Raw genomic sequence first — 27,891 nt, forward strand, 5'->3', positions numbered from 1 at the left:
TAACTTAAGTGGTAATAATGGAATCTTTAAGGCATTGAGCTGGAAATTAGTTGCTGGAAATTTAATTAAGTTGTATGAGGCTTGAATTGAAGTAAAAAGGCAAAGGACTATTTAGAATAAAATGGAAAATTTGAGATGAATTCTAAAAGAATTCATAATTAGTAGTTAAAATGGAAAGTTGAATGTGAAGTTGGGTGAATTTGGATAAAAAGGGACTTGAATGGTCAACTTGAAGAGTTAGAGTCAATAGTTATGTTGTGACATGAAATTAGTATAGAAAGAATATATAATGGGTGAAGGAATAAAAATGCAAAGGCATGTGGAATCCAAAAAACAGCTAATTACAACATTAAAAGATCGGGACATGTTTCCCAACAGAAGAAATATTTTCATTTTCAGAAATAATTTAAATTGTGGATTATTATATTGTGTCAATTCTCCTAGCTTCCAGCATTAGCAAGCTCCTGTACTTCTGTCGTGGTTGAGGTGGCGGAGGTACTAGTTCAAACTGCCGGCAATCACCGCCATCTTCTCTTAAGCGGCTGCCGATTAACCACCTTATAATTATTAAGGGGTCATGGATGATGATAAATCACATGGCCGTGCTTTTGTTTTGTTTTTCTCATGATTAGTGCCTCTAATTTGACTAATCAAATTTATTCGCTTTCAATCTAAATTTATAGTTTATATTTGATAAATATACTTCAGTAAAATAAATAATTTAATAATTTCCCAACTGGATTAGTACTGGTTCCAACAGCAACTACATGTTAGACAAGTATAGGATCAAAGAATGCTTCCAACAGAGAACCCATCAAAGCTGTGTCTTGGCCAGTACATGCTCTAAAACATCATTGATTAATCTCCAAATTGTTGGATATATGCATGTCCTGAGAGGTTGCAGGCGGAAAAGCTGACCATATAATGGCTATTTAGCGTTTAGAATCGTACTCTATCAATTCCACAATCATCCGCATAGTAATTGGCTCCTTGATTCGAAACAATGTGTATACGGAACTCGTTTTTCTCAGGTGCCGGAAAGGGCGCTGTTCGTGCTAGAAAGGATAATGAAGGCGCAAACAACCGACAGTGAGAACACAGACACCCAAGTGTTTTCTGTGTACATATCCATTGCATCTGTGAACGAGAAGCTTGTACGGTTTTCTGCCCGGTTTCGAATGCGGTCCGCCTCTGCTGCGTATAAGGCCCTACCCTGCATATTCGCGTATTTGCATTCAGATCTAGAGAAATGGGAAAGAGGGAAAGGATCGAATGTCCCGAGAGTTAAAGCCAGAAACCGAGATTACAACATGCCACGCAGGCTTCGAGAAGCAGCCTGTTCTTGGTGATTGCTTACTGTACTAAACTATAAAATGGAATTTTACATCATTAATGAGGCTAGCTTTAGGGAGATCATCTTTAAGACTCGTCGCTTAATAAAAATTGGAGCAGCCGGCTCTCGTGTTTAGGTTGTCAAATTGCACATTCATATAGGTACACGAATAGTTTAGATGAGCTGAGAAGACCAACATACCTTAAGGGCAGATCGGTAAGGACCATGCCGGAAGATGCAGTATGGATTCCAAACTTTAGAACGTCTGCACTCCTTCAGAAGTGATACACGAAGCTGCCTAAGACCACACTTAGTCGAACAAGCCGATTAATCATCACTCTTAACTAACAAAACAAATTCAGAACATCACAAGTCGTTTAATGTTTTGTTGAATAAAAATTCCAAAAGCATCATTCCTGAAAGATATTAGCGACCAACAGTAACAGATAATGACAACTTACACCACAGTCAAAGGAGGGCTAGATCCCCCGGAACCTGCTCCGTCCATGTTAAAAATGTGCCCCACCTTTGGCTGGTTATTCATTACGCGCATAGATTCCCGAGTGCAGAGAATAGAACCGATAAGATTTGTTGAGACGATCTATTACATAATTAGATGGTCAGAGAAAAGCTACTGCCATTTTGTTTAACCATACATAACATATAAAAATACTTGTCGAATATCTTCATCACTGAACTGTAGCAGCGGTCTAAAACCTTTGTTAGTGCCAGCATTATTAACCTGTCAATAGAATCCCAGACTAGAATCACAAAAAGTTTCATATTTTTAACACGAGTAAATGTTATACGTCAAGATCTCATGAACAGAATTGGAAAAGTTCAAGAATATGCTATGTGTGAGACAATTATCGAGAATACTTCAGATAAGGTCATTCAGCTTGGTCTGACCTCATACCAGTCCCCTAAAACATCAACAAACTAACATGACGCAGCAGTTGCATCTTGCATGAATGTGTTTGCTTGGCAAGCAAGATAGAGACAGATGGGAACTTACAAACTTCAAGCTGCATACTTACCCAAATGTCAACAGACCCAAGTTCATTGATGGCGAAGTTGGCTAATTTTTCAACATCACTAGGATCACAAGCATCACATGCCATGCCGACCACTTTTGCTCGTCCTAGATTCTTACCAAATGAACCACCTGAAGTCATACCTTCGTTGAGGTTTTCCTCGAATTCTTTGACAGTCAAGCGAACAGACTCGGGACTGCCTTCGCAAGATCCAGTGAAGATAGGATGTTGTTAGAGCTTTACTGACAAATATTGAATGTAAAGGATAATAAACTAGGAATGATTTCGTATTCCACCTGGGAGAAGTAACAACCACACGATCTCCCGAAAGAAGAAATTCTCGAGCAAGTGCTTTTCCCAATCCCCTTGTGCTACATTAGGCAAGTCAAAAACACGAAATCACAATAGAAAACATAAGTTCCCTGCATAAAATTTTGTTTAGAAATCAAACAACCTGGGAAAACCATATATTGCACCTTCCGGTTATGACAGCCTTTCTCGGACCGGCTCAACAGCGTTCATCTAGAACCATATTAGCACCAATCATGGTTCCAATTATAATCCCTCCAAGCCAGCTATACCAAATCAATGCATTCATCTGACTGTCTCCAGCTACAGAACCGAACTTCCATAGATGAATAGGCATCTAAACAGGGATGTACCGACGGTGGCCGGCGGAGAAGTCAACCCCAAAAAAGTTAAATTTCTCGTATAGTTTGTGTTTTCTTTCTATTTTCTATTAATAATATGTTTTCACCTCCTAAAATTTTGTAAGTTCGTCCCCAACTATGCGACGATGTAAATTCGTTAACCTGACAGCTGAAAACCAGTCAAGAGTATCACTCCAGTGCTCATCATGGTCACTATATATCTTCCTATTTGCATAGATATCTTGTTCGTGAGCGAAACTGAAAGGTTAAATCCAAGTAGTAATTGAACTTGAATTACATAGAACAAATGTTGAAAGGGAACTATAAAAAAGAGAGAAATTCAATTTATGTAACGCAATTTACAACTTTATATATATATAACTCACCAAAGAGAAAACTCCTTCAACTTTAGCTACAGCTTTTTCATATTCATCTTGAGATTGAGAACCGAATTTATTAATCCCAAAAACTGCAGATTTCAAAGATTTCCAAAACCCATCTCCTGTTTCCAACTTCACTTCATTTTCCATCAAAATCCCATGTTTCCCTCACTTTCCATCTCTTTCTCTTCCACTTCTCCCCCTCCATCGTCTCCCCTAAGTGACCGACACCTTTAAACGTACACCACATAAGTGTTACTCGTTATGACGGGCAACCGTAGAAAACGACCCTGTTTAATCCAGCTCCGCCGTTGTTCCTTTAAATAAAACGGTTGGTCTTTTTGGAAAATAAGTAAGTGAAGCTTTGCCACTGCAGCCATTTTTGGCAGAGATTGAAACTAAAAGGGGAAAATCGAAACTTTAAACAGTACTTCTTCTTCTTCTCCAACTTTATCGGCAAGGAAAGAATTGAAAAGAACCTTCCTGTTAAATTTGTCTTTCGAGGCAGAGGAGCGTGATGACCACACGTTCAGCAGAACCTAATCTGCCGTCGTTTAGGTCGACGCGTGGCGTTATGGGTCGGTATTTTCGTAGTCGCGTTGGTTTGAAAGAGATTTTACCCAAAAATCACCCTAACAATAAAATATTACCTAATAGACAACCTTTATCTAAATATTATTAATCTAGCATCATTTCTCACATAGTGATAATAAAGCGTGTTTCAAAGAATACGCCTTGAAGACGTGGAAGAAAGACACGGATCAGAAAGTACGCCTTCCTGGGGTTCTATCCGAGTTGATGTCACGGTAAAAAGGTGCGGATCAACAACCGTACCTTTGCGGGGATTTCTGACACATGGGGAAGGTGCGCCTTTCATTGTTCCCCTTCAATTATTGTCTCTTCCATTATTACCTCAGCTACAAGCCTTAAATCTCGACCAATCATCCATCCCCTCCCCTATAAATACACCCACGAATCCAAATATCAAACAACACCAAAATTTCTTTAACATTATTCATTCTATCAATACCTTCTATCAAACTAAGTAAATTCTGTTATAGTTTTTAGAAGATAAAACTATTTATATTATATTATATTTATTTCATATTTAATTATTTGACTAAATTTTATTGTATTAATAATTTTTTATTACTTTTTGTGGTTGTAAAATGGAAGGCGATATCATATCTCGAGACATTTTACTGATACGGTAACAATATTAAATTGTGTTATTTAAATTATTGTGAATATTTTTTTTTTAATTTTTTTAGTATTAGTTTGTATTTTAATTCATATATTATTTATTTAATTAGGAGAATGATCATATATTAGTAACAATTATTCGTTTTTGCATATATAAAACTCTTAATCTTTCAAACTCTCAAAATGAGGCGTACTTAAGCTATTATTTACTATGATGGAGAAATTTGAGAAGATGAAATCGATATTGTCTTCGTATCAAATTATTCTATCATCTTATCCTTCAAGAGAAACATCACTCTTGAAAAGTTAATCACTAAAATTTCAATGAATGTTCATGTTGGAAGTAGTAGAATATTGTCTTCAGTTCAGTACAGATTTCTAATTGCATTATTTTCGTTAACTTATACAGCGTTCGAACTCTCCAACGATGACGATGTTGCTGTGATGGTTTATGCTCAGAATCAAAATTCAGGCATTATTACACAAATGTATGACATATTTGTTAAAGTGACTGCAGTTCGTGGTATGTCATTAAGCTCCCACTATGGGCTGGCTCAACAAGCTAATCAAGTTGATAGCCCAACTCAAGTAATGTGTAATGATTTTACCTCGATAATGGGAAATCTACATCTTGGTATCATCTCATCAAGTTTAATAGGGAGACATTCATCAACAACTTGTTACGATCTCTACTGAAGTGCTCCACGAACAATCCATATGACAACATCGCTTCTAATTCAAGGGGAAGACATTCGTCTGCCAATTTCTTTGACATGAATATATATATGCCCTTGACACAACAATATGTTCAGTACCCATTTTACACGATGCCTTCAAGTTCCAGGGAGTCATTCAACTGCTAGCTTATTCAACCTCAATGTGGAGATGCTTGTGACACAACACTCAGTTCAAAACCCGTATGACAAGATACCTTCAAGTTCAAGAGGAAAGTGTTCAACTACCAGCTTGTTCGACTTAAATACAGGCATCACGGAGGAACCCTTATCTTCACCAGAAGAACCTCTTTGTGAGTCAAATGTGGATGGTGCTGAGACTGGACTATTCGTTGAGCCAAAATCACCACAGTTCAACATGGACTCCGATGATGATGATGATGTAGATGAAGTTTCCAGAAATATGGTACACACTGAACCTCCAACACATATGTATGAAGCTAATTATGATGCAATGTACGGTCCATAATTTGCAGATATGCCTAATGTTGGTGATTATTGATTTAACTCATCAATTTCTAAAATCTCAGTTTGTGTTATTTCATTTTTGTTTACTTTCAATTAATGTTATTTGAGCATCATCAAATAAATAGAAACAATAAATACTTTAAGAAAATTAAATAAAAACATTATAAACTAAATAATAAAAACAATTAAATATAAACAATAAGAAAAATTAAATAATAAAAACATGAAGAAATAAAATAAATAAAATGTCCATAATTCATTACATTTGATGATAAACAAATAAAATTAAATAAAACATTACAAACTAAATAAGTTTATCGATGTCTACGTCTTGAGTGTGTTTCACAGGGCGGTGGTTGTCTATTTCGATAAGGGTTTCTTCGTATAACTTTATCTTCCTCCTCACTCTCATCGTCATCATCATTAGCAGTAGCAGCTACATTTTGTTGATGAGGGACGGATGACGATGTAGCACATCCATAGAATAAGGACCTTAGAGGTGTATGACTAACCATCCCACCGCTCAAAGAGAACTGTGAAAATTGCGAAAACATCGACATCGATGACTGTAATCCATATTGAGCCGGAGGTGTCTGTGTTTGTGGTGAAGCACCACCATCCAAATAAGTAGCATATGAAGCCCACGTTGGATCCATAAGCATGGCAGTATAATATATGGTTGGAGGTGTCATAAAACCCTGTGGTGGTGCCATCTAAAATGGTTGGTGCCATTTGAATCGGTGGGCTGGGAATGTAAACGGTGTAGATGGTGGCTGCTGTGATGGTTTTGGTGCTATAGCTGAAGATGAGCCGAAAGTGTCTGCTCTCTTTCCACGATTCGAAGGATAATAATGATGTGACGGTGGATGCTTTTCTCGGTGCCAATGAATGCTCCCCCATCGTGCTTCCTGGAAAAGTATTAATGACTTCCCGTTCGTGTTAAACCACTGATGACAGTCAGTCACAACAAAATAATGATCCACATAAATCGGCTCCCTAGGGGGAATACGTTAACGTCGATCCCCCCAGATCATTATCCACTCGGTGTGTTTTTCAGCCAGTTGACATCATTTTTGTCTTGTCTATTAACGTTATGCATATTATCGAGATTTCTAGGTGCTTCGGGAATATATTGTACGAAACCAAATTGGCGGAGCACGTGATCAGTAAGATGTCACTCAACAATAGTATAACATATTAGAGGGATCACCGTCATCCATACATCTAATGAGTCACTCAAGTGAGGTGGGATGCAAAGCTTCATTTCTTCAGTAGAATAAGCAACCCATTGAAACTAAAACAAATATATATAATTCTTATCAAAATAATATTCTAATTATATAACGATAATTAAAGGTAAATAATAAAATTTAAATGCATAATTCTGTATAACCTTCTGATAAGTAGTCGAATTTCTTTCAATTCGTTTGGTATATCACGCTGATTTTTCCTTGTACATGACCACCTATTCAATGTAAACAAATATTTCATTATATACTCAAAAAATTATTTATATACAATCTCAGTATTGAAATTACCTCAACAATAACGAGAAGACTAACGAGTTATTCACGACCGAACATAAAAAGGGCATGCAATATCACGCCCATTACCAGAGAAGATTGAGATATCCACTGATAACATTTTTCTGATAATCAGTTGCCCGCCACATTTCTCTATACAGAGATGTCAAAAATGCGAAGCCCCAACTGAGTGAGCCAACAACTTGAAAATCTTCGAGGTGACACACAACCACATACAATGAACTTGGTTACGAGATTTATCGGGCATCAAGATCCCTCCTATGAGTTGTAATATGCGAGCTCTGGCAAATATTTTAGCCTATTCCTCGAAACAGACATCAATCAAATGTTGAAAATTTATAGCAAACCATGATAACGGTATTCGACCACTGTTGAAATTAGTTGAGATACCTCCAAGATAATCATCGCACAAGGAATGTCAATCACCATTTGACTCACCAGAAATAACATCCCTATCTACCAAAAGCCCCAAATGTATGAAAACATCCTCCAACGTAATAGTCCACTCATCACATGGAAGATGGAATGTGTGTCTCTGGTCTCCACCTCTCAATCAAAGCAGAAATAAGGTTGGATTCAAGGTTACAGTGTTCTTCATATTTTACTATGTAACTGAATTCATCCTTGACTAAATACGGCCTGACATGACTCGGTATCTCTAACTTAGCATTACAGATAAACAGATCAAATATGCGGCCATTCCCCTAATTAAATAAATAGTATACAAATTAAAATATAAACTAATACTAAAAAATAAAACATTCACAATAATTAAAATAACACAATTTAAAATTGTTACCGTGTCAACAAAATGAGTTGAGATATGATTCTTATCTAAACACAGCAACTCGTCTTCCATTTTATAACTGCAAAAAGTAATAAAAAAATTAGTATAATAAAATATAATAAAATAATAAACTATTAAAATGATTATAATATAATAAAAAAATTTAGCTTCTAAAACCGATAACAAAACCTACTTAAAGCTTGATTGAAGGATGATAAAAAGGAATAAGAAGAGTATTTTTGGTGTGATTTGAGTGTTGTATGAGGAGTATTTATAGGGAGGGGCACGGGCGATTGGATGGTATAAAATGGATATGTGAAATTTAATGAAAGGTGCGCCTCATGATCTACATCTTTCTACCGTAACGTCAGCTCGGATAGAACCCCAAGAAGGCGCGTTTCTTGATTCGCGCCTTCCGTCTACTTTTGCAAGGTGCGTTCCTTGAAATACGCTTTATTATTACTATGTGAGAAATGATGCTAGATCGGTAATATTTAAAGAAATGATGTCTGAAAAATAATATTACATAATTTGGGTGATTTTTGAATAAAAACGCCTGGTTTGAAAGAGTGACGCTCTTACAAAGAGTATTTATTATTGGGTAAATTATCTGTTTCGTCACCCACTTATTCTTTACAACGAGTATTTATGATCTTCCTAAGAATTTATCTGATTCATTATTAATCGACCTAAGAAAACTAATGATTATAAATAGGGTAAATTACATATATGGTAATTAAACTTTACTCTCTCTCATATTTCACTCAATGTACTTTAAATCTTTCTTATTTCGTCACTAAACTTAATATATTGGGGGTTTTTTATCACTCAGCTATTAAATAGTTAACGACGTTAAAATGAATTGTTACATATATGCAAAACGATGTTGTTTTGGTGAAAATTTTGTTCTTTCAAAATTTCATCGTTTTAATGTCGTTAACAATTTAACAACAATGATGTTGTTTTGGTGAAAATTTTATTCTTTTAAAACGGCGTCGTTTTTAATGCCGTTAACAATTTAACGACATAGTGATCAAAATAGGAGAGAGAGTGAAGTTCAGTGACAAAAAAACTCAATGTATTAAGTTCAGCGAGAAAATATAAAACTTTTAAAGTTCTGTGAGCAAAATAGGAGTGAGAATAAAGTTCAGTAATAAAATTTGTAATTTACCCTTAGGGTGCGTTCGGTTCACGGAATGTAAGATTACCAGTGAGAATGCAAGATTATCAGGGAATATGATTACTGGGAATGTTGTATTTTTTGTTTGGTTGGTTTAGCAGGAATGTAAGATTACCGTGTTTGGTTAAAGGAATAAAATATTATTGGAATGTATATTTGACCAAATTGTCCTTATTATATATTTTTTTAACAAGTTGGAAAATATTTATATATTTCTTTAAAAATTTAAATTCATAAAATTTATATATATATATATATATATATATATTACAAAATTGAAAATATAAAAAAGTTTAATGAAAGGGTAAAATTTTATTTTAATCCCTGAACTTCATATAAAATTTTAATTATAGTTTTTTTTTGTAAATCTAAAATAGTTTAAGGATAAATTTGTAATTCAACCTTCGTAGAATTTTTATTATTCAATGACAGAAGAATGATATTTTTGAAGAAAAAAAATTAAGGGCATTTTAGTCCAAAATGCCGGTAATTCAACAATACCTAAGGAAATGGATGTAATGACATTTCCAGTAATATACCCAAAAAAATCTACTATTAGTAATAAAATATTATCGGGAATGAGATTCCCGACCAACCAAACATGTGAATGTCGATTCCATTCCCGTGGGAATCTCACATTCCTTGAACCAAACATCCCCTTAAAATAAAGAGGATCAAAGGAACAATATGGTTGGTTCAAGTGGTAAGCAACTTCATATCATTTTAGCAAAATATTGAGTTCAAGTCCCTGTGTATGTTAAAAATTCTTGTTGGGAGACTTACCATTAAAGTAAGGTTTGCGATGCGGGTCGATCTTAATTAATCAAGTCAATGTCTTGAATCTAGGAGGGGAAAAAAACACAAATTGAGAGCTTTGAGACTAATGAGTAATGAAGCCAGTTGAAGGAGGCCTTGGTTTGAAGGTTTTGAAAATGTAGGCAAAAACAAAGAAGGACTGAGGCAAAATCTAAGTGAAAACCCAAAGGGAAAATTCATATAAGCAGTCACTGAGCAGAACAGTGGCCGATATTGTACAAAAAAAAAAAAAAGCTGCAATTCAACTACTGAAAACTGTCTGATAGCTCTTGTTGTGGCATTTCAAAGGGTACCTGTTACTGACCCCATTCATCTGTTCTTTTCCTCTTGCAAGTTTCCATCACACCCAGATACCCTTCCTCGTTTTAGTGTCTCACTCGAGTCCTTATCTAGTTCGGGATACATCGAAAGGATGTTCCACTGTGATTTTGATTTTAGAAAGTTTCAAGTTATCATATAATTTATATATTTTTTTGTGATCTATTGACGATAATAATATACTCAAAATTTTATAAATTTATATTTAACATAAAATATTATATTTGATCCTACTAGACATATTTATTATATAAAATTTTGATTATATTTAAAATCAAATTAAATCCAACCTAAAAACAGTGATGGATCCAAAAATATTTTTTAAAGTTGACACACATATGTTAACTACATAAAGTTCTTAAATGAGTGATTACAAATAAAATCTTAGGGTTGGCATTAAACATGTACAAAGTCGGATAAAAAATCGATCCGGTATTTTCATTTAGCCAAAAAAATGGATTTTAAAAAAATAGGTTCGGATCCTAACCGGTTTGGAGGGTCGGATGGTGTAACCGGTTTCGGTTTGAAAAAAATCGATTTTTTAAAAAAACCGGTGGTGGTGAGCATCACTACCCTTGTAAAAAACGGTCACAAAATCCCACGGCTATATTAACGGCTAGTTTTAAAAACTCCAGACCGGATTTTTTTGGGATAAAAACCGGTAAAATAACCGATCGTTCAATTTTTTCTCAACCCGATTATATTATCCGGTTTTTAAATATCTGATCCGGTTTAAAAAAAATGATTTTTCCCAAATCCAATTTCGAATATTTTTTACGCAAAATCGGATATTCGGATTTTTTGTGCACCTTTAGTTGACACTGCAACTAAAATAAGTAATTAATCGAAGAAAATTCAAATTTTAATATGGACATAGAAAATTTTAAAATCAAAACTATCACTAAAATAAATAAATAATCGAAAAAAATTTAAATTTCAAAATATGCTCACCCTCACCGAGCTCCGCGGCTGCGCAAAAGTCTATATAATATTGAGTAGAAATATATACTGCTGGTTTTAACTTTCAAATATGGAAATTTACAGGGTGACAAAGTATGTATCGCTGTGGTAGTTTATAGCATTAAACACGGAAAAGGTGCTAATATTATCAAATTTGTCCTCTATATTTTGGAATTATTATTTTAAAGTATTTGATTATTATGTCAAATACATAATAGTAGTTAATAGTAACATAGTTTGCTAAAATGTTAAAATTGGTATAAATTTATACTTAATTATTTTAATTAATTCGAGAATATATAAATTAAAATAATATTAATTTAAAAAATATACCATAAATCCAAAATTTCTTATTAAAATATCAAATTATAGAAATTTATTGATTTCATTGAATGAAATTGTGGCTTTACCATGGTATTGAAAATGAGTAATTAAAATTTTAGTTGGCTTAGCGAATTCAAAAATTAAAAAGGTAAAAAAAGATTTGGCGGGTTTGATTTTCAACCTTATTTAATATCACTAAACATTAATTAGTTAATGTATAAAGTAACTCTTAATCCCTAAACTAAACAGGGTTTCTCAATTTGGTACTTGAATTTTGGCTCACATTAGTACTTAAATTTGATTATTTTTCTCAACTTGACACATGAATTTTTTTTCGATCCGCATTATGAGAACTTGGTATTTTTTCAATTAGGTCATTAAACTTGAATTTCATTAAGGACAAGGACAGGGCTAAGATGAAAGTTTGAGAATAGCTATCTATAAAATTCCATAAAATGAAATTTATGGTCTTAATGTTGAATTATCAATTAAAATTTCAAAACTATGAGTGGTTAGTGTCCATTTTGAAAAAAATTAAAATTGACAAGGATTTAACAACTATTTAACTTAGTTTATCTATGTTTAAATTAATATTAACTTAACACATATTTAAATGTAAAAAAATGAAGTACGAATCAACTTACCTCAGTGGTTAAAGGAATTGTTGTTATTCTTATAGGTCATGAGTTCGAGCACCAACGACTGTAACAGGGTGATTGAACGTTCATTATCAAATGGCTGAGCACCTTTCACAACACACTTATCTTCATCGTTGATTTAGGACTAAAATGTACGATAAATTCTAACTTTAAGGACTAATTTAAGAAAAGTATGGAGTTTAAGAATTAAAAGTTCGAGTTATCCCATTAATTAATAATTAAAACATTATTGAGTTCAAGAAAAAGTAATTAAAAAAGTCTTCCCTTTAATCCAAAATTTCCACAGATAAGGACAAAGAAATGGACGAAAACGAACAGCAGAAAAATTCAATCATACAACTCGGTAAAAATAAAGATATTATTATAAAATCCTATCAACATTCGATTTTCTCATCAATATTTATATATTCCCTTCAAAAACACAAGATTCTCAGTTGGTGGAGATGGAAAATCGATTCAAGCTCCGAATATCTCGCATATTTCGGACACCGTTTGGCTCCTGCCGGACCCGGAACGATGCCGATGTCGCTGAAAAGGCTGTTTTCTCACTTGAAACCCACACGTTCCGGTCGTTAAAGCCGTCGTCGCCAACACCTAAGGATCGGTCCTTACCTTCCATTTGTAAACCCAGATGCTCTTGTCAATCAACCCAAGAAGCTATCAATACCGATTCTATAATGGCTGCTCCAAGAGAAACTCTCCCACGGCGGCGTAAAGTCTCGGTCAAGGCTGCTCCTGCTTCGCCTATACCACACTTGCCCCTCTTCTCCGACTGTAAAGACTTTGGTTTCTACGAGAAAAAGAAGAGCTCAGCTACAAACAAGAAGAAGAAGAACAGAAGGGTTCACATCAAACAGAATAATACGTCGTTTAATTCCATGTTCTTCGGCTCATCTTCTCACGAAAGTGTTAATTACGGTGGCCGTGGCGGTGGGTGGTGGCGTTGGTTTAGCAGCGAAGACGAAGCCGAGACTCTTTTTTCTTCAAGGACTCTCTCGTCATCGGATTCATCATCGGAGTGGCACCAACATCGTGATCACCGGAGAAAACACAACGCTCGCCGGAGAAGAGCTAAGAGCGGGAACAAAGTAAAGGACAGCTTTGCGGTGGTGAAAAGCTCCGATGATCCCTACACTGATTTCAGGGCATCGATGGTGGAGATGATCGTTGAGAGAGAGATCTTTGAAGCTAAAGAACTGGAACAACTGTTGCAGTGTTTCTTGTCGTTGAACTCTCATCACCATCACAGGATTATCGTCGAGGTTTTTACAGAGATTTGTAAGACAATGTTCTCTAACTGGTCTTAAAATGCAGAACGACGACAACTCGACAAGAACAAGAAGCAAACTGTTTCACTTTGTTTGTCGTGTGTGTTTTACAATTACGTGTTCTTGAGAAACTTAGCTGCAGTAGCTGTAGTATTTTAGGGTTCTAAGTCTTAATTAACGTTGTTAATGAGATAAACTTTGATCCATATATGTTTTTATCATCTTCTAACATGAATCTTTCTTTGTCTCCATGAAAGCCTGAAGATTCAGTTTTTGTCTTGAAATTTGATAACTTTTGTGGCAGCTCTCCTTTCTATATTGAAAAGACACCTTTGTTTTTTGGATTAGTCAACTTACTATAATACAAGTGGGTTTAAATAAATATTATTTTTATATGTTATTATTTACTTTTGATAAAAATATATCTAGACATTAAAATACAAGGTAAATTATCATGACTTTAAATTAAATTTTATTTTGATTTTATGTTAGAAAGCTAAATGGATTAACATTTTACTTAATTATTTTTATTTTAATAAAGGAAAAAATTAAAATTGTATTAAGTGAAGTCAGTCATAGTCGGATTTTTAATTAAATTTTTAAGACAAAAAAGAAATGTTAACTCAGATTGATTGGGGTCAAGCTTTATTGAAATCATGTCAGACCAAATTCGAGCTAGCCAAATTCTCACTATGTTGACATCTTATTTGGAACTAGATCTAATGATTTTGAATATACTTCATATTTGAGAAAAGGGTAAACTATGCAAATGGTCCTCCAAATATATGGTTTTGTTTTGTTAAGTTAAGTCAATCGACTATTAAAAGTTATAAAATAATCATTCGATTATAGGATGTTACTTTGTTGAGCACATTGACTATTAAAAGTTACAAAATGGTCACCGACTATTCATAATATTTCAAATTCATAATTTTCTATTGAAAAATTAACGATAATCTGAGTTGAAGGTTAATCTATTGTCTGATACACGATAGTTGTTTGGGATTCTTGGATCATATTTTATCATATCTAAGACATCAAATTAACATCTAGCTTAGACTGCCGTCAATATTTTAACAAAAAATGACTGATTTGGAGCATAGTAAATAGTCATGTGATTATTTTATAATATTTAATAGCCAGGGGACTCAACAAAGCAACGTCCTATAATCAAATGATCATTTTATAACATTTAATAGTCAGTAGACTCAATAAAACAACATCATATAATCGGATCATTTATGTACTTTATCATATTTTTAAATATTCTAAAATAATAAAAGAATAAATTGTTGACGAAATTTATTAGACCTTTATTTGAATATATTTAAAAGTATTATGTTATTATTTTATCATTTTAAAAGATTAAACTTATTCAAACATATTTTAACATATTATACTCACGGATGGATTTAGGCGAGGCGGGGTCGTCCTCCTTAAAATCTAAATCGATTTTTTTTTTGTATTTTTTATTAAAAATTTATTTTTGTCATCTCTAAAATTTTATAAGTTTAAATTTGCTCTCTAAAATTTTATAAATTCAAATTCATTCTTCAACTTAAAATCTTGCACCCGACCCTGAATTTATACCCTTGTTTGAAATTATAAACATAAAGCATCAAACTTTGAAATTACGAAGTGAATGGAAAAATATTCTTGCATCGATCAATCATTGTGAACCTTTTAACCAAAGTCTTCCAAGAAAAATTTCAAATTGATGATTTGAAATTGATTGGATTGCACAAGAAGACAGCCACTTAATTCAATTTATTTAATGCAAGCAATTCATTTTTGTTGTTGTTGTTCTCATTACGTAGACAAAAGACACATGAAGAGACCAACATATCCCACCATGCTCCCCTATCATTAATCAAATACAATTTTGTTCCTATATTATGTAATTTAATATGTTTTCAAAATCACGGATCAAATGACTTTGGTAATAAATAAATTATTATTATTTTTTGAGGTTATGAGTTCGAGTATTGAAAATATTAGGGATATGATCGTTTAATATCGAGTGACTGAGAGTTATTTCTGAACATATATTATCTTGTACTTATCATAAATTAATAAAAAAATATTTTCAAAAGTCATGAAAACGCCTCAAAATTAAAGTGAACTCATTCCATCACTAAAATAATAAATTCGATGTTCATTAAGTTAAGTATAGATTTTAAAATTTATAGATAAAGATTTTTTTTGAAAGAGATTTTAGCTGACCCTTATTCTCATATGTAATGGGATAAGGGGAGGTAGGATAGTAGGCTGCCCCCAACACCAGGTTGAGAGCAACTTTCGTAAGAGACCTCCAAATTATGAAATGCCCTCCGTAGGACTTGATCTCACGACCCCAAGGTTAAGAGCCTTGTGCTCTACCAATTGAACTGGATGGTCATTTCTTGAAAGAGATTGTCCCTCCAAAAAAAATCACCCAACTCAACTTCAAACTTAATTGAAATTTTAAGATTACTAAATGCTATAAAAAAATTGATAATTGGATAGATAAAATGTGTTGCATGCGGTGCCGGATCAAGAAATTTAAGAATGTGGTCTAAAATTTTAATATTATTTTCTTAAAAATAATGGGTATGCAATTTTTTTCTATTTTTCTTTAACATATTAAATTAAATTTCACATTTTTCCTAAATAATTAGATGCACTTGGTCCTTTAGGGAGGTTGCATGTTAATAAAGAATAAAAGTAAATAAAATGATTATACAATAAAAATAAAAATAAAAATGTATGGATATACTTAAAAAACTTTAAATGAAAAAAATATGGATATAGAATAGAATTTCACTGTAATATCAAAATTATAAGAGATCTATGAAAAGAATTGGATTTGAAAATTTGAAGACAAGAAACGATATAATGAAATGAAAGAGTAAGACACAAAAAGATTAGTGGCTAAGAAAAATATATCTCCATCCCATCAAATTTGTTTCTTATGAACTTTTTAAAAGTTAAAAGTTTTAAATTTTGATCATAATTATTCAAAATTACTTTATTGAATTTTAATATATATATATATATATTATATTATAATATATTCTTATTAATAATAAATTTAACCCCTGAAGTCGCATGAGCGCAACTAACCTACTCATGATCTGGAATTAGCCAGGTGGTATTCGTTTTGAAGATTTGGAGGCACTATCTGTTCGGAGAGAAGTGTTACATCTTCACTGACCACAAGAGTTAGAAGTATTTGCTCTCCCAAAAGGAGTAAAATTTGAGGCAATGACGGTGGATAAAGTTGTTTAAGGGTTATAACTACGTGATCGACTACTATATGGGTAAAGCAAATGTAATAACCGACGCTTTGAGCAGGAAGACTTTATTGTTTGGTAATTAAACTTTATGGATGGTACCTTCATGAAACGTTTTAAAAAAATGGTTAGCCACTCACGTGATTCCGTGTGACATCGTAATTCGATTACCTTCTGGTCGAATTGGATTAGGATGTTCCTGAGATAAGAGGTCATTAAAAACCTCCCTAACTGTAATTGGATGAAAAGAGTACACCCTATCAAGGCAGGAGATCAACAACAAAACTCACCACGCAACCCGTCACACAGGACAACAAACGCTAGTAGAATCTGTTAGTTATCCTCGGGGCAATCACGCAAGCATTAGAACAATAACATAACCCCTAACATAATAACCCTGTACCAAAGATCAGCAACACAAACAAACCTGCTAAAAGACCTCAAGGCAAACACGCGAAATCTGCTATTCCCACTACGCTTTAAACAGCTAGGTGCGAAGTAAGCCTTGTTTCGCCAGCTGATCCGCTAACCAATTTCCTTCTCTCGAGACATAAACGAACTTCACCCCTAGGATTTGAATTGATAACTTGTCAATCTCCTCGAACAAATCCCACCATCTCCAAGGTCTCCAAGTTTTCAATCCAATTCAGCGTAACTTGGGAATCTTGCTTTATGAACTTTTTATCATCTTTAAAAGTAGTTTATTTTATTTCTTTTTTTTCCACTTTTTTTTTTAAAAATAATATATTTATATGTAGCTCAGTTGGTAGAGCGCAAGGTTCTTAACCTTGAGGTCGTGGGATCGAGTCCCATGATGAGCAATTCATAATTGCTGGAAGTCTTTCACGGAAGTTGCTCTCAACCTAGCGTTGGGGGCAACCTACTACCCTACCTCCCCCTTACTCCCATTACATATGGGAATAGGGTCAACTAATATATTTATATGTAGCGGTCCTTTTAGATATGAAACTTCTAACTATAAGTATTCATTGTTCATTTAGAACAAATCATTTATGTGGTACCTAAATTTATGATCAGTGTGGGATTTTCAAATCTTTATTTTAAAGGTTTAAAGGTTATTTTTAATGAAACTTGAATCCAATGGTAAAAATATTTTAATTATGTAAAAAATTAAATTATACCAATAAATAAATTAGATAATATATTATTATACCAATAAATATATATATTTTAAGATTTAGTAATCATGTTTAGGATCTAACGTTTAGAATTTAGGGTTATAACAGTCAGAATTTTAAATTTTAAATTTATGATTAAAATAGACAGATTGTACAAAATAAAATTTACATAGACTATATATATATATATATATATATATACCCAAAATTTATTACATAAAATATCACCTTTTGGCAACATATAAAATAATGGTAGACCAACAAACCCTACTCTAAAAGAACAAACTACTTGGTTATGAAAATTGGGTTATTTACATGATATCCACAATGATGAAGGTCAATATTTTCCTTCTAAAAACCTCTTGCAAAAGGCCTCACTAGCTAAGGTAGTTCCAAGTTCTTAGTTGACAAATACCACTTGCAACAAACCTAACATAAGGTAACTACTTTTTTCCTCGATCTGAAACTTTCGGTATTCGATAATCATTGGAGTAATCGGAGATCTTTTTACGTTCGATAGTAACCGGAGTTCGACTAAATTCCGACTAATAAGCTTTCCATTGAAGAGCAATATCTTGGGCTATCTTTCTCGCATCGAAAGAGGCACCCAACAATCCACGCTTTGTAAACCCTACGGCATACAGTCCACATTCACCTTTCCAACCATTGGGGAATGGCTCTCGGGGCATACCATCTTTCTCTGAAAACAAATCTTTATCCTAATCGGCGAATAAAACATTCATCGGTTCAGTTGATTGAATACTCGTAAATCAAAATTCTAGATTTGATATAGTTAGAATTTTAGAGGGGCTTATAGTGTAATTACTTTCAACCATTGTGGCACGTTGCTTTTGTAACCGGTGGCCAAGATGATGGCATCGAAATTCTCCTTCGTGCCATCTACAAACTCCGTGGCATGGTATGAGATTCGCTTTATTCCTGGATAAACCTATACCCGCATTGAATAAACAAAGTTAGGTTTAATTATAATTCTAAAATGTGCATGTTATTGGAAACAAAATTACCTTAATGTGTCCGCTCCTGATCTTGGCCAGTGTCCCGACATCCAGAACTGGTGTTTTTCCGGATCGGCTCTTGAGCTCGAGAGGGCCGATCTTGGGCCGATGGAGGCCTAGCTTCTTGGTGTCTCCGAGCACGAAACGTGACATGAAAAGCAAAAACCGGTCAACGAGGCACACGGGGAACCACTTGAGCAACCACAGGGACAATCCGAAAGTTGATCTACCTAGCATCTCATGAGGCAAGACGTGCACCTGCACTCAAAGTGCAAATAAAAGGAATTTTAAAAGAGAAAAGTGCTTCTAAATATGTAAAAAGAGGAGATGATAAAATTAGCCCCCACACCCCCATACGAATTTTCTTATATATATACATGATTATACCGTTAATGAATGAAAATAGACAGATGAGATGAACGGTATTGAATGGATAAAATCATTCTCACCGAGCCTCTAACGGCGAGTGATGGACGAGCATCACAGTTGCAGAGATCCAAGGAGACCTCCATGCCGGAGTTCCCACATCCGACCACCAAAACGTCTCTCCCTCGGAACAATCGGCCACTTTTATACGAGCTCGAGTGAAGTATAGGCCCACCGAAATCATCCATTCCGTCAATCTTCGGCACCACTTCATCAGCATTCTCCCCGGTTGCCACGACCAAGAACCTCGACACATACTCGGTCTCCTCTTCTTTCACCCCCAACGTCTTAACCCTCCAGAACCCGCATCGGCGATCGAACTCCGCACGCACGACGGTTTTCTCGAAAACCGGTTCTAGACCAAAATGTTCCTTGTACGACTCCAAATAAGCCATGAACTGCTTCTTCGTCGGATAAGTAGGAAAACAATCGGGGAATGGCAAAAACGGTAGCTGACAGAATTGTTTGGGAAGATGAAGACGAAGACGATCGTAGGTTTTCAGCTGCCACAACGAAGCAATACAGTTTTCCCTCTCGAGGATCAAACTAGGGATCCCTCTTTGTTTGAGACAAGCCGCGGTGGCCAGGCCCGACGGACCGGCACCGATAATAACAGGATACGGCACCCATACACACTTCGATACAGCAGCCATACTCTTGTTAAAAGGATCATGGACTCTTTTCCCTTCAACTTCCTTGCTATACTCCATGAAAACCAAAAACAAAGCAGAAAACAGTACTTTTAAAAGAATCAAAAGGTTTCAGGATCCCTGAATTTTCGTAACTATTGATGGTCCACACTTATTCACAGTTTTGAAAGTACCAGCTGAAATATATATTAACTAGCTGGTAGACGATGAAATTGAACCAGGGCTTTGACAGTATAAATACATGTATGAGTTGGTGAGTGAAGTACGAAACATAAATAAAGAAAAATTTTATCATAGTATAATAACTAACATCAAACACATTAACAAGAAAAAGAAGGAATGAAAAAAGAGAGCAAATGTTCGCAAGATTACAAGGACAAGGTATATAGGATATAACTATGTGTTTGATGGCGGCTAAACTCACGATATAATGCACTCAAAATAAATAAATCACGATCTGATGCACTCCCTATATTATTTGCTGAAATAGGACGAAATTGTAGCCGTAGGTCGCCATGCCTTCCGGGCGACCTACTACGTCGCCAGCTTCCCGGGAGAGATAATGGACGTTTGCATGGCACATGCACGTCCCCAACAGGTCGCCATGCATTCCCCAACACCCCTACAAGGTCGCCAAGCACTCCCAGCGACCTACAAGGTCGCCAAACACTCCCAGCGACCTACAAGGTCGCCATGCACTCCCGGCGACCTTGTAGGTCGCCAAGCAATCCCGGCGACCTTGTAGGTCGCCAAGCAATCCCGGCGACCAAGCCTCGACCAATTATCCTGGCGACCAAACTTAAACCTGCTCCCTCGTGCATGGGTTGCATCCATAGCTGGCTCCCTCGTGCATGGGTTGCAACCATAGTTGGGAGATTCCTGCATCCATAGCTGGGAGATTGTAGCCAAGCTTTAAACCTCTGTTCCCTCATGCATGCGTTGCATCCATAGCTGGGAGATTCTTGCATCCATAAGCGTTAATTTAGCTGCTAAATGCAGCAAATATCGCTGTTGAATTGCAGCCTTTCAACGCTCAACAGTTACACGATTCAATGCTCAATATTATTTGCTTCAACAATCAAATTTAATGACGCTCTCCAACGCTCATTTTCTTTATATAGAGGATATGGAGGTTTAGGGTTTAGGGTAAAAATAGAAGCAGCACATATAGAAACTTTATCGAGAGAAAGAAAGGAAGAAGAAGAAAAGAAGAAAGGCTCAAACATTTTTTGAGGTAATTTTTTATTGTTTAATTTAGTTTATTATATGAAATTATTAGTTTGTTAGCTTAGGGTTTAGGGTAAAACTAAAATTTAGTTAATTAGTTTGTTAGTTTAAGTTATATTATATTAGTTTGTTAGTTTAAGTTATATATTATATTATATAAAAAATTCGTTAATTAGTTTCTTAGTTTAAGTTATTAAATATAAAAAAATTAATTAATTTGTTAGTATCTTTAAACGTATATTAGGTTGTTTCTTGAAGTTATATTATAAAAAAAATTAATTAGTGCTTAATTAGTTGTTAGAAAGGAAAGGAAGAAGACACAAATACGCGGGTAATTTATTATTTTTGTTGTCCATTTTTAGTTGTTGTGTATGTGTAAATTAGTTAGTTAGTAAGTTTATATTAGATAATTTGTGCGAGATAATTTCTGTTTAAAAAAAATATTGTGTTAAAATATTTAGTGTTGTTTTAAAAATATTTGTTTAATTTATATTATATGTGTAATTAGTAAAGAGTAAAAATTAATTGAATGAAATAATCCGGTCAACGCATTATCTCACGAAATAATTCTTTCGAGAACATTATCTCGACAGTTCTGCCTAACAATTTGTTTGATATTTTTAGAAATAAAAATATTATCAAACTAATCATTATTATTAGTAATAATTACTAAATGTTAGTATCAAATATAAATCATTAAATATTTATAATAAATAATTATTAGTAATCATGACTAAATCATATTATTATTAAATCATTAATATCAAATCATTAGATTAATAATAATTATTAAATCTTATTAGTAATATTAGTAATCAATCAATCAAATTAAATAACAAATTTTATTTGATCATTAATATAATAGTATATTATATTATATTTATTGATTTAATGATTTATGAAATTATCTTATCTAATTTTTTAATCTAAATTAATTTATTTTTTTATTTGTAGAGAAAATGAGCAACAACTTTTTCACGATTGTCCATATAATGGACATATTATGGAAAATGAGGTCGGAGTAGTTTTTCAGTCTGAAAAAAACAATAAATATGATGTTCAAAAAAGACATCACATTTATAGAAATGAAGCATAAGATAGAAAGAAAAATTCGAGCTGCAGTTGATGGTTTGAGGTATAGGTTTATGATATGCCCCAACCCAGTCAGATATGCTGCAGTTCCACTTGAAGAAGATGATGATATTAGAACCATGGTTGGATTACATGAGTCAACCAATATAGCAGTTATTGAGTTATTTGTTGATGTACGTAACATATGTGATGTTCTTGGGTCATCAAGAGGTGTGGCTCAAAATCTATCTGAAATGGCTTTATATAGTCAGTTTGAGGAGCTGATATACAAGTTCCCGAACAGTTTTATGGCACTATTGGAAAGTGTAAATGAAGTCGGGGGGACATCTGCAGCAGCAGAGTATGAGGCGAGAAACATACCGGAATTGGTTGTTGATATTGACGCTGAAAATCGATGGGGAGAAATTCATGATGATTCAAGCGAAGATGAAGAAACCGAAGAACCCGTTTTGGGCGGCGACGAAAATATTTTTGGTGGAGGTGCAATTGATGAAGTTCCGGCACCGTATGAAGCTACTCCTCACATGTACGAGATAGACTATGATGCGATGAGGGCACCTGAATTCCAGACATGCCACATTTACCTCCATACCAAATGACTGAATCATTCGATAATTCTGGTGAATTTTCAGTTGGGGTGCAATTCAGAGGAAAAAAATGAAGCTACCCTGGCGATTAAAGAGTACTGCATAAAATGCCATGTTGATATCCATGTTGCAGAGTCCAACCAGAAAACCCTATACGCGAAGTGTGTAAAATATGGCCTAGAGTGCAAGTGGAAGATCAGAGTGTCGAAAAATCAAAGGCACGATGTTTGGGGCATCACGAGGTACAATGGTCCGCACACATGTTTGCGAAACTTCATCGAACAAGACCACCGACTATTGGACTCCGATGTAATATGTGAATACGTGAAGACGATGGTTGAAAATGATCCAAGGATATCTTGTTCAGTGTTAGCTGCATCTATTCGAAGCCAATTTGGATATCAAGTAAAATATGGCAAGGTGTGGAATGCGAAGATGAAGGCAATGAAGCTGACGTATGGAGATTGGGATACATCGTACAATGAGCTACCACATTTAATACAAGCAATGAAGCAATTTATCCCGGGAACCATAGTGAAGTCTCAAACCATGCCCGCATATGACGAAGAAGGTCAACTTCTGCCAGGGAAAAAATATTTCATAGACTATTTTGGGCATTCAAGGCATGTATTGAAGGATTTCCGTTTTGCAAACGTATGATCCAAGTAGATAGTACGTGGCTGTATGGTCAATATAGGCATGTACTTTTGATGGCAGTTTGTTCAAGATGGTGAGCGAAATATCTTCCCAATTGCATTCGCCATTGTTGAGGGAGAGACAACAGAGGCTTGGGATTTCTTTCTGACCAATCTACGTCAATATGTCGTTCGTGAAGATGGAGTTTGCTTGATATCCGATAGAGGAACGGGTATTTTGGCGGCAATTGAACGACCAGGAAGTCATTGGATACCTTCGTATGCATATCCGACATTTTTGTATCCGTCATATTGGCAAGAATAGTATCGACCAATTTCATAACGCATACATTCGTAGCGAGATAGTCAGCATGGGTAAGTTTATTTTCAATATTTGTGCATTTTTACATGGTTTTTTTTAATTGCGGTTTAACACAGTATATTATGAAACAGGATACGAACTACGTCGACCAAATTTTGACAAGAGATTGGAGAATTTGAAGGTATTTTACGATGATCAGCGTGTTTGGAAGTGGGCTTCAAAAATACCGTGAGAAAAATGGTCGCAAGCATACGATGAAGGTCGGAGATACGGACATATGACCACAAACCTTGCTGAGGCCATTAATTCGGTACTAAAAGGTACACGCCATCTCCCAATTGCGAGTGTGATGAAAGAGACGTACTTTAGATTGGCTAAAGTTTGGTCGGACAAAGGCAAAGAAATAGAGAGTCTTATAAATAGAGGTAAAACTTGGGCTCCTACAGTGGTGGAATCAATGAAAGCAAATGAGCGATTGGAAACATCAATGGTTGTTCATAATTTCGACCGAGTTGGTCATACTTTTGTCGTGTCGTGCATACGCCGTAACATCGGAGGAGATACCAAACATTTATAGTTGATTTACGACAGAAATGGTGTGATTGTGGTCGTTTTCAGGCATGGAAATATCCATGTGCTCATGCAGTCGATGCATGTATGTATGCTGGTGTAAACGCATACACTTATGTTGATGAGTGCTTTCACCTACGTAGGATATTAAATGTCTACAACTATGCGTTCAGACAGATACCGAATGAATCATATTGGCCCAGAAAAGATCATGACGAATGGCTACCAAATCCAATGCTTCGCAGAAGTCCAAAGGGTCGACCTGAGTCCACTCGTATTCATACCAGTATGGATTTCCATGCTAGAGAGAGAGGTCAAGCAAAGAGATGCGGATTATGTAGGGGTGAAGGCCATTCAAAAAACAATTGTCCTAATTTACCAAGATATAGGCCTCATTATTAGTAATGATATATGTATTTCTATGAATTTCTTGTATTTATAAGATTTAGTAATGATTAGTAATGATGAAATTATTATTATATTTAATGATTTGATAGTAATGATGTAGTAATGATTAGTAATAATGAAATTATTATAATTTAATGATTTGATATTAATGATTTAGTAATGATTAGTAATAATGAAATTATTATTAATTTTTAATGATTTGATAGTAATGATTAGTAATAATAAAATTATTATTAATTTTTAATGATTTGATAGTAATGATTAGTAATGATTAGTAATAATGAAATTATTATTAATATTTAATGATTTTATAGTAATGATTTAGTAATGATTAGTAATAATGAAATTGTTATTAATATTTAATGATTTGATAGTAATGATTTAATAATGATTAGTAATAATGAAATTCTTATTAATATTTAATGATTTGATAGTAATGATTTAGTAATGATTAGTAATAATAAAATTATTATTAATTTTTAATGATTTGATAGTAATGATTAGTAATAATGAAATTATTATTAATTTTTAATGATTTGATAATTATGATTAGTAATAATGAAATTATTATTAATTTTTAATGATTTGATAGTAATGATTAGTAATAATGAAATTATTATTAATATTTAATGATTGATATTAATGATTTAGTAATAAATGAAATTATTATTAATTTTAATGATTTGATAGTAATGATAGTAATAATAATTTATTATTAATATTTATGATTTGATATTAATGATTTAGTAATGATTTGATAGTAATGATTTACGACTTGAACAATGAACAATGTTTGGTTCAATTAACCATATTTTCGTTACATAACAAGTAATGAAATTATAATAATGATTTGATACTAAAAATCATTATAAATATGTCGAATTTGTTATGGTTTGAAAAAACTAGTCTAATTTCAATATTAAATTTGTAACAAATAACAAACTAGTTTACAATTGTTGCCGATGTCGGGTGTGTGTTGAATGATAATGTTGGGGCGGAGTCTGATGCGTTGTGGCCGTGGCCGTTGCGGTTGCTAAGGAGTATGGTACCCATCCTCCTCATTCGTTGGGGGCATTTGAACTGACATATGTTCAAAGTCATACGTCGACGAAAACATGGGAGAGTAGATGGATGCATCAGGCTGCACAAACTGGTATGTATGCATCGCCGAACGGTTGTGGTGCGCTATTATCCACATCGGTCTTTCGCTTAAGGTTGTTGAGATGAACTCCCACTCCCACTTGGTAGAGGTATTCAGCTTTACCAAATCTTTTCTTAAACCTAAAAAATTGTCGCTCTACAATTGTTGTCAAATAATGGTTTTCCATTATCCAAAAATAAGCAAGGTAAGCCGAAGTCTCAAATTAAAGTCGTCGTCTTGAATGTCGTCAAGAGTTGGCATGAATGAAGCCCTATTGTTCCAAGCATTAATGTAGGTTGCATGCTTCTCAACCCAATTAACATTTCTTTACAACGACCATCAAATCTGTACAGCTGGTCATGCGTCTCAACCCAATTCACCTGACGATGACCATCTAAGATTTGGAGGAGGTCATGATCCCATGGACTCGCGGAATAGGTTGGTGGAAGTGGAATTGCCTCAACACTCTATCCACAAATTGGATCTCAACAAACGCAAAATTGATCAATGGTGTAACAACACACCAATATGAAACCATCTAAAATATCGTGTGGTATCAAACGCAAGTATTTGTTCATTCATGTATGGTCTCCAATTAAACTGTAAAATTACAAAAACAATAAAATTTATTTAAATCAAATAAATATAGTTAATTTAAATAATAATTAAAAATAACAGATATACATACCTCTTTTTTTGCCTTAATCGATCTTCAGCCTGAACTCTTTAATGTTGTTGTGCACAAACCCCGTGCCTTCAATTTTATGCCTCCATCTGTATATCAATCAAAACAAAAATATGATTTTTTATTTATAATAATATTTTATATTAAAATAGAGAATTCATATTACCTTCCGGCAAGCGGAAAGTCAACCGCAGTCCGACTAATCGGTGTTAGAAACAGAAGTCTATGCCAAGCCCATGACTGTAGCAGCAACAGACATCCACCGATTTCTGATGTATTATTATCATTCACGACTAATGACGCATTGCACATCTCATGATACAAGAACGCCAATATCGCCGATCCCCAGCTATATTGCCTAATATTCTTAAAATTTCTTAAAAAAAGAAGATATTGAGTGTGAACATAACTACCGGATTTATCCGGCATTAAAATACCCCCAATCAACTGTAATATATATGCTTGTGTTGCATATATAATTTCGTGCTTCGTACTATTTGGTTGAAGCTGAAACTCATTCTTTAACCATGACAACCTCACACGCCACCCTTTACACTATGGTGGTACGGACGTTTTCCCAAGAAACAAGCTACAAAGTTGTGCCACATTATTAAACTCATGTGACATTACCACTGGCATCCCATTTGTTTGGACCCCGAGTTGCAATGCCACATCCTCCAGAGTTATCGTACATTCGCCACACGGCAAATGAAACGTGTGCGTTTCTGGTCTCCAACGCTCAATCAAGGCACTGATCAAACCTGGGACCAACTTGTAATCTCGCACAAATGTTACATACAAAATCCAGCCTCCTGCAAGTTCTTCTATCAATCTGTGTGGCTTGGGCACTTTATGTAGCCGAAGTCGAAGGACTCGCTGCTGTCCTCCTGCAATTAAATATTTCAAAAAATTTATCACAATCATAAAATAATATTCAATATTATTAATTATAATTCATTAAACAAATATTTTATTCACCATTATTCCCAAATGACTGAAATATGTCATTGTCAAGCCTCAACAGTTGAATTTGGTCAGCCATTGGATGAATCTGTAAAAAAAA

General features: G+C 34.3%; 2 protein-coding genes and 1 pseudogene across 2 annotated transcripts; 1 reads left to right on the forward strand and 2 right to left on the reverse strand.

The window, feature by feature from the left end:
• Positions 1–700: 700 nt before the first annotated feature.
• On the reverse strand, positions 701–3,903 carry LOC120124272 (annotated as a pseudogene).
• Positions 3,904–12,833: 8,930 nt separating this feature from the next.
• On the forward strand, positions 12,834–13,752 carry LOC120124186 (transcription repressor OFP8-like). Its single transcript, XM_039142911.1, has one exon. It carries the CDS (start codon positions 12,834–12,836, stop codon positions 13,695–13,697), a length of 864 nt encoding a protein of 287 aa, XP_038998842.1. The 3' UTR covers positions 13,698–13,752.
• A 4,824-nt stretch (positions 13,753–18,576) lies between these two features.
• Positions 18,577–20,241, reverse strand: LOC120124185 (indole-3-pyruvate monooxygenase YUCCA2-like). Its single transcript, XM_039142910.1, has 4 exons — positions 19,535–20,241; positions 19,095–19,343; positions 18,896–19,018; positions 18,577–18,788 (listed from the first exon to the last, which is right to left on the reverse strand). Exons 1-4 carry the CDS (start codon positions 20,219–20,221, stop codon positions 18,615–18,617), a joined length of 1,233 nt encoding a protein of 410 aa, XP_038998841.1. The 5' UTR covers positions 20,222–20,241; the 3' UTR covers positions 18,577–18,614.
• Positions 20,242–27,891: the final 7,650 nt, after the last annotated feature.

Source organism: Hibiscus syriacus, unplaced genomic scaffold, assembly GCF_006381635.1.
Source record: "Hibiscus syriacus cultivar Baekdansim isolate YM2019G1 unplaced genomic scaffold, ASM638163v2 tig00110415_pilon, whole genome shotgun sequence".
Lineage (NCBI taxonomy): Eukaryota > Viridiplantae > Streptophyta > Magnoliopsida > Malvales > Malvaceae > Hibiscus > Hibiscus syriacus.